The following is an 8,857-nucleotide window of genomic DNA, read 5'->3' on the forward strand; positions in this document are numbered from 1 at the left end:
CATGCCTGGCTAGTTTAAAAAAAAAAAAAAATTTTAAAGACAGAGTCTCACTGTGTTGCTTAGGCTGGCCTTGAACTCCTGGGCTCAAGTGATCCTCCTGCCTCACCCTTGTAACTAACTGGGACTACAGGCATGCATCACCACACCCAGCTACAATACATTTATAAAACAATGTTTTTTTCTTCAATAATAAATTAACCTAGCTGGATGAAGTGTTGTGCCCCTGTAGTCCCAGCTATTTGGGAGGCTGAGGCGGGAGGATTACATGAAGTTTGAGGCCAGCCAGGGCAACATAGTTGAGACCCTGTCTCTAAAAATAAATGAAGTCCTGGTTTTAATCATTAACCTCAGCTTACTGTATTTTTTTTTAGCTTTATAAGCTTAAATTTTTGAAAAACTTTTTGGCCTTTGTAATTACACTTAATTTCAAACACAAACACATTGTATAGCTATATAAAAATATTTTCTTTATATTCTTATTCTATAAACTTTTATCTATTAAAAATTCTTTTTGAGATGAGATCTTGTTCTGTTGCCCAGGCTGGAGAGCAGTGGCTACTCATGGGTGCAGTCATAGCATGCTGCAGCCTGGGACTCCTGGGCTCAAGGGATCCTCCTGCTTTAGCCTCCTGAATAGCTGAGACTACAGGCCTCATGACTATGCCAGCAAATTTTTTAAAAAAAACTTTAAAAATGTTTTTGTTAAAAATGAAAGCACAAACCCATTAGCCTAGGCCTAGGGTCAGGGTCATACATATCACTGTTTCCACCTCCACATGTTGTCCCACTGCAAGCTCTTCAGGGGCTGGGACACACATGGAGCTGTCATCTCCGGTGATAACAACACTGTCTTCTGGATACCTCCTCAAGGATCCGCCTTAGGCACTTTATAGTTAAGTAGAAGGAGTACAGTCTAAAATAGCAATGAAAGTATACTATAGTAAACAGTAACATGATCATTTATTAAGTATTATATACTATACATAATTGTATGTGCTAGGCTTTTATAGGACTGTCAGCACAGATTTGTTTACATAGCATCACCACAAACGTGAGTCATATTATGATGGCTACTCAGTCACTAGGAGATAGGAATTTTTTTTTAGCTCCATTCTAATCTTATGAAACCACTGTCGTATATGAGGTCTGTTCTTGAACAAAAAGTCAGTATGTGGTGCATGACTGTATAAATGTTATATGCATATTATTGTATATATGTTATGTTTCCCAATAAAAAAGAAAGAAGTTTACTATGATGAGCTTAATAGAGAAGAGTAGCTCTTGTGTTACATTTGGATTGTGTATTTATGATGAATTTTTTCTTTTCTCTTTAAGAGGTTCTTTATTTCTTACATATGAAGTTCTGGCACTGAAGAAGGCTCTGGCATTAGATACTCAAGTGGTAGAAAGAGAAAAAATGAAGTCATATATATATGTGCACACAGTTTCTTTAGATAAAGGAGAAAATCATGGTAAGTTTATTGTAAAGTAATCTTTGTGAAAAATGGAAGCTAGTTATTGAAGTTAAAAATGAGTCTATTTAAAACACAGTATTAGTAATGTGGATTCAGCTAATTCTAAGAATCACCAAACCCCATGAAAACCAAGTTCCTAAAGAATTAATTGAGGATCAAATTTTGGACTTCCGTATTTAACCTAGGTTTGCAGCTCTCCTAAAACTAAGTGAAGACTACTGGCATTTTTAGTCTGAACCTGGAATTCCACACCTTAGTGGGACTGTCAATACAGAGGCTGGCTTTCAGTTTGGCAAGTACAAAAAACATGCTTTTGTCATTTAGCTCAGCAATATTTCTGTTTTAAGGGATGTATTCATACAAACCAAACTCATGAGATATATTCATAAATATGAATGCCAACTCATTTATTTATTTATTTATTTATTTTTTTGAGACGGAGTTTCGCTCTTGTTACCCAGGCTGGAGTGCAATGGCGCGATCTCGGCTCACCGCAACCTCTGCCTCCCGGGTTCAGGCAATTCTCCTGCCCCAGCCTCCTGAGTCGCTGGGATTACAGGCACACGCCACCATGCCCAGCTAATTTTTTGTATTTTTAGTAGAGACGGGGTTTCACCATGTTGACCAGGATGGTCTCGATCTCTTGACCTCGTGATCCACCCGCCTCGGCCTCCCACAGTGCTGGGATTACAGGCTTGAGCCACTGCGCCCGGCCCAACTCATTTATTTTAATTATCTGCCACCAAAGCTAGAAAACCTATCTTTACTAGTTAGGACTTTCCACTTCTCAGTATTTAGGTCACATGGAAGCCCTCATTAGTGATCATATGGTTGCGTGGCGAACATGAAATTTTAGAGCAGAGGAGTATATTTTCGTCAAAATATGGGTAGCGTGATGAGTCACACACTTGACTCACAGCTGTCTCTTCCTACACTGTGAGCCAGAATGTGCCAGTTAACATGATGTTCCTTGAGTGGGACAGGCTCTGCTGCTATCCTGTATCTGCCACCACTCTGCCCCGTTGGTATTAGTTATTACATCACTTTCATGTATTGCAACATGCTTTTATGGCATGTTTATAGTTTTAATTCCATAGAAAATTGTTGTTGCTTATAGTATACTTGTGTAGTGAGACCTAATTTCGTTAGTAAAGTATCTCCAAACTTCAGTTTGAGGTGAGCTCATCATGAAGGACATTTTCCTGGATATTGCAAAACCTATGTTGTATATGAAGATTTTTATTAGCTTTAGTTAGAGTTTTTGTTTTTACTTTTCCCTGACTTAGAGAGCAATCTCTTTTTGGAATTGAGAGCTCTACATTTCCATAATGATTTTAGTTGCGTTGATAGTGATAATAAAAAGACAATGATGGTATTTTGTATTTTCTTTGTGAAAAAATTTGGAGTTTATACATTTCTCTTTGAAACATTGGAGCATAGTGTTAAAAATACATTCTAAGTTTTACTTAATTTTATAATCATTTTAGGTATTGCCTGGCAGGCAAGAAAAGAACTTCACAAAGCAGTAAGAAAAGTACTGGCAACGTCAGCCAAGATACTACGGAATCCATTTGCTGGTAAATATCAAATAAATGACTTGGAATCCTTATCAGTAATCTGAAAGTCATTGAAATGACCAATCCGAGACTTTTTTTCATTTCTTATACTAATATTTTTTATAGCTATGGAAAATTAATCAGGCTGGGTGCGGTGGCTCATGCCTGTAATCTCAGCACTTTGGGAGGCTGAGGTGGGTGGATCACCTGAGGTCAGGAGTTTGAGACTAGCCTGGCCAACATGGTAAAACCCCGTCTGTACTAAAAATACAAAAATTAGCCAGGCATGGTGGTAGGTGCCTGTAATCCCAGTTACTCAGGAGGCTGAGGTTGCAGTGAGCCAAGATCGTGCCAGTGCACTCAAGCCTGGGTGGTGGAGTAAGACTGTCTCAATAAAAAAAGAAGAAAAGAAAATTAATTGAGTAACATTCTCTTGGACTGTATTTAATTTTAAGGGCTCCATGCTTTGGACAGTTTTCTTTCTTCCTTAGATAATTGTGAATAAATATGGAGATAAAATATACCCTAGGCTCTTGATGAGTGTTTTATAATTTTAAATTTGTTAGAAAATTGCTCCTATGCCTTCTCATAATGAGCATAGTACATAAAAAAAAATGTAGCTTTCTCAATCCGTTTAATGTACACTGTGGAGCTAGATAGAAAAGAGCTTATCTGATCTTAAAAAGTTGGCATGAAAATAAAAGGCAGGAAAACTTTCTACACTTAAAAGAGACTTTATTAAATCCTGGCTTTAAAAAACAGCTTTAAGGATTTTTTTTTTTTTTTTAATTGGGGAAGCATGATTTGGGAAGATTTTTGTTAGTGTTTTTGGGTGTGATAATAGCATTGCGGTTATTTAAGAGAATGCAGGATTGTTCTTAGGAGATTCAGGTTGAACTGTGAAAGGGTAAAATGTCATTTTGTCTGCATCATCCTTTCAAATAGTTTGGGAAAAATTACATATGAATATAGATGAAGAAAATATGATAAAATAGTAACAGCTGTTGAATCTAGATGTGATATATGGATGTTAATTTATCATTCTTTCTTTCATATATTTGATCTTTTTCAAAAAGTTTTGGGGAGAAAAAGATTTTAAAAATGACCACATATGAAAGACACCAGAATATATAAAACGAAAGCACACATTGAGCCTGGGTGATGTAATGAGACCCTGTCTCTAGGAAAATAAAAGAAAAAGATTAGCTGGGCCTGTTGGTACACACCTGTGGTCCCAGCTACCGAGGAGGCTGAGGTGGGAGGATTGCTTGAGCCCAAGAGGTTGAGGCTGCAGTGAGCCATGATCATGCCACTGCACTCCAGCATGGTTAACAGAGCGAGACTACCTCAAAAAAACAAAGCAAAGCTGAACCCCTCCCCCCCATAAAAAAGCACACATAATATTCATAACTGTAAAAGATAATGTGACAGAATTGAGAACAAATAATATCAGTCTTTATCAATACCTATATACATATGGATTTAACTCTCCAATTGTTGATTTCAGATATTTATAAATTACCATCTTAAAGTGAATATAAAAGTATTATCTTAACTGTTCACATTGTCTTGGTTTCTTTCTCTTTTTGCAAAGATGCTTTTAGTACAGTTGATATAGAAGATCATGAATGTGCTGTGTGGCTGCTCCTACGGAAGAGCAAGTCAGATGACAAAACAGCACGACTGGAGGCTGTGCGGGAAATGTCGGAGACCCATCACTGGCATGGTAATGAGACCACCTGAACAGGTGGCAGTCCATCAGCTGACTCTTGTTTTCGGATGTCAAAGACAAGGGAGTGAGATTCAGGAAGGAAAATAATTCAGGCAATCTTAGTATATATAAAAAGTATTTTAAAAATTTTAAGAAGCTTCAGTGGTACAAAAAGTAGAAAGCCTGCTGACCTGGTAGTCAAATGTGTTCGGTAAGAATAGCCTCAAAAATGAGGTATATACATTTGTGTAACTTTCTACCAGAACAAAGTTATATTTGATTTCATACTTCTTTGAGAGAAACTCTTGATTGTGATAGTTTCCTAATGTACTTGGATTTTCTTTTGGTTTCTATTTAATGAAGTATATTGAATTGCTTGCTACACCATACAATTATATTTGCTTTCAACTTTTTACAATCTCCTTGGCTCTAATACTAAGAGTTAGTCAAATGTACTCAATTTGTATGTGTGTATATCATTTTTAATGGACCATTTGAAATATGTAATTGTTTTTAAAAATCACAAGTTTTACAATAAAAATAGTTTAAAAAGAACTCATATCTGCTCTGATTATAGTACATGGACTAAGCTATAATTTGTTAGTAAAGCTGTCTTGTAAAAATGGGCAAAATAGAAAAAAATAATTTTCTCAGCTGGGCACAGTGGTTCACACCTGTAATCCCAAAGATTTGGGAGGCCAAGGGAGGTGGATCAGTTGAGGCCAGGAGTTCAAGACCGGCCTGGCCAACATGGCAAAACCCCGTCTCTACTAAAAAAAAATACAAAAAAATTAGGCATGGAGGTGTGTGCTTGTAATCCCAGCTACTTGGGAGGCTGAGGCACAAGAATTGCGAACCCAGGAGGTGGAGGCTGTAGTGAACTGACATTGTACCACTGCACTCCAGCATGGACAGCAGAGCAAAACTGTCTCAAAAAAAAAAGGAGAAAAAATTCTCAAAAGTTAAGTCTCAGAATGAGATCTCTGCAAATTAATTTGTTAATTGGTTGGCATCTACAATGATAATTTATAATATAATTATAAGCTCACTTAATGTTGGTGGAGATTTAGAATAGAGATATTTTTCAAAATCTGCCTTCCAGGGCTCCATTCCAGACTTACTGTATCAGAGAAATCAGAGGAAGAGCCCTGGCCTGTAGATTTTGAAAAAGTTCCCCACTTGATCCAGAAATACTCACCGAGGTTATTATTGTTATTTTTTTCGAGACAGAGTCTTGCTTTGTTACCCAGGCTGAAGTGTAGTGGCATAACCTCGGCTTACTGCAACCTCTGTCTTCTGGGTTCAAGCTATTATCCTGCCTCAACCTCCCAGATAGCTGGAATTATAGGTACCCACCACTATGCCTGGCTAATTTTTGTACTTTTAATAGAGACAGGGTTTCACCATGTTGGCCAGGCTGGTCTCGAACTCCTGACCTCAGATGATCCACCTACCTAGGTTTCCCAAAGTGCTGGGATTACAGGCCTGAGCCATGGTGCCTGGCCAACCCCAGGTTATAAGCTGCCATTATTGAAAATAATGTTTGCTTTTGTGGCTGGAATTTTGTTTTTGATATATAAAGAATGGCATGTTAATTCAAAGTACTGCTATCTGGAACTGCAAACTAAATATTCATGGACATTATGAATACCAAAAAACCATATCATCACCATAGGGCAGTAGGCTTAAATGCAACCTCATGTATTTTGAGTAGTGGTCAGAACAGCTTTTGAATGCTGGAATTATTTTAAGAAGAAGTAAAATTGGTTTGACTTACCAATTTTTACCCTGAGCTTCATTTTTTCCAAAAAGTTAGGCTGTGACCCAGTCCCCAGATATATGTTGAGAAGAATTGTGAGATCAGTCCTGGAAATGTATCTAGCTTAGAGGTATTGTAAATGTAGTTGTACTTGGGAAATTTTGGATTACAGATATGCAGAGCAGTTTAAAAATTAGAGTGCTTTCAAGTAGTTTGTTCAGTTAATCTTTATGAAATCTGTAAGCTGGTTTTGGTATTAACAAAAGATATGCTTTTTCAATAGATTACCAGTATAGGATAATTGCTCAGGCCTGTGATCCGAAAACTCTTATTGGTTTGGCACGAAGCAAAGAGAGTGATCTTCGCTTTTTTCTCCTACCACCTCCTTTGCCATGTTTAAAAGAAGTAAGTAAAACAGTAATAATAATTTAGAGAGTGGAAAATGGTTTAATATATTATCTTCATTCTGGCCACAAAATACTTTCAAAAAGTAGTTGTTGGCTGCTTCTCACAAGCAGATAAAGTAGGATGTAAAATTGAAATCATAGTTTTTATAGAAAGATTTGATTCCTCAGGAGGTGCTGTTCCTCCTATATTATATTCTGCTTTTGGTAATTGGGAGTCTCTGTAAAGCGCTGGGTGACTTCATAGCATATCGGCATTCATGAGCTGATTCCTTCTGAGTTTCTGTAGATCAGGTTTTCTCAGCCTCAACACTAGTGACATTTTGGGCCAGATAATTCTTTGTGGTAGGAGGCTGTTGTGTAAATTGTAGGGTGTAGCAGCGTTCCTGGACTCTACTCCGTAGATGTCGGTAGCACCCCCTGGCTGTAACAACCAAAAAACGTCCCCATACATTGCCAGATGTTCCTGGGCAAAATAGCCCCTGGTTGAGAACTGCTGTCATAGATTTAAAGCATGTTTCTTGAGTATCTTTCCTAGACTAAAAAATGAAACTCCTAAAACTCTGTGTTAGCAGTTTTTTGAAAATCTAAAATGAATATATGAGATATTAATTATTAGAGAAAATGAGATAGTAACAAGTTCTCAGTTTAAAAAGCAATAGCTTTAATTAGTAAGGATATGATAATTCATTTTGAGTCAAAATGTCGAGTACGTCAAGATGTCACTCATGAAAACTGAGAGTTAAAATTTATAATAGATCTCTCAGTTTGAAGTAGCAGACATGAAAATATAGAATTCAAAATTAAATGATTATTTACCTGGGTGAGTGACTGTTTTCAAGACTGAAAGCAGTAATTTATCTCTGATATCTCTTTCCCTATATCTCTATATCTATATCATATATATGTATATATATAGAGAGAGAGAGAGCGAGAGAGACACACAATATATGGCTTTGATATACATGGCAAATACTGGCTTTGAGTCTTTGGATATTTTTTGTTGTACTCAGTTGTTGAGTATTTATGAAGAATTTCCTTTTCTTTTATTTCAGGATTCCACTGAAGAAGAGCTCAGACAGTTGCTGGCTTCCTTACCTCAAACAGAGCTAGATGAGTGTATCCAGTATTTTACATCTTTGGCTCTTAGTGAAAGCAGTCAGAGTCTGGCTGCTCAGAAGGTTAGCTCATTTATTCATTCAGTAAATATTTTTGAGTGTCCACTCTTCCCAATGTATTGTTTCAGGGGCTAGCATTTACCCAGTAACTGAGTAAACGCTCCACTAGTAACTTCTGGTTGTGCGGCATGCCCTGGGCTGGATTTCAGGGATGACAGGGAGGCAGGTAAGTAAACAGTCACAGAATGTGTTAGAGAGTTACAGGTAACTTCAGGAGCCCTTCACTCTGCTTACGAGGTCATTTGCAGCTTCACAGGAGGTAACTCTTAAATTGTATCTTAGTGAATAGAACTGAGCGCAGTGGCTCACAACTGTAATCCCAGTGCTTTGTGAGGCTGAGGCAGGAGGATTGCCTGAGGCCAGGAGTTTGAGACCAGCTTGGGCAACACAGTGAGATCCCTGTCTCTATAAAACATTAAAATAAAAAATTAACTGGATGTGGTAGCGCGTGCCTGTAGTCCCAGCTGTTTGAGAGGCTGAGATGGGAGGATTACTTGAGCCCAGGAGATTGAGGCTTTAGTGAGCTGTGATTGTGCCATTCCAGCCTGGGCAACAGAATGAGACCCTGTCTCAAAAAAAAAAAGAAAAAAAGGCTATCAGTAAATACTGAATTATGGTATTCTTGGTGTGTCATGTCAGCAAGTTTTTATCTTTATAAAAATCTAATATCTCGCCGGGCGCGGTGGCTCAAGCCTGTAATCCCAGCACTTTGGGAGGCCGAGGCGGGTGGATCACGAGGTCAAGAGATCGAGACCATCCTGGTCAACACGGTGA

At 37.8% G+C, this 8,857-nt stretch overlaps 1 protein-coding gene across 8 annotated transcripts in view; it reads left to right on the plus strand.

The window, feature by feature from the left end:
- The window catches only part of SERAC1 (serine active site containing 1), a 57,585-nt gene that overhangs the window by 19,425 nt on the left and 29,303 nt on the right, over positions 1-8,857 (plus strand). For all 8 annotated transcript variants that reach the window (XM_037741892.1, XM_017538489.2, XM_017538530.2 and 5 more), the window contains 5 exons: positions 1,336-1,472; positions 2,963-3,052; positions 4,626-4,757; positions 6,785-6,906; positions 7,961-8,086. In XM_037741892.1, the coding sequence (XP_037597820.1) occupies positions 1,336-1,472; positions 2,963-3,052; positions 4,626-4,757; positions 6,785-6,906; positions 7,961-8,086 (607 nt within the window). The remainder of the gene's footprint in view (positions 1-1,335; positions 1,473-2,962; positions 3,053-4,625; positions 4,758-6,784; positions 6,907-7,960; positions 8,087-8,857) is intronic.

The sequence above is a fragment of the Cebus imitator genome, unplaced genomic scaffold (assembly GCF_001604975.1).
Source record: "Cebus imitator isolate Cc_AM_T3 unplaced genomic scaffold, Cebus_imitator-1.0 Scaffold6, whole genome shotgun sequence".
Lineage (NCBI taxonomy): Eukaryota > Metazoa > Chordata > Mammalia > Primates > Cebidae > Cebus > Cebus imitator.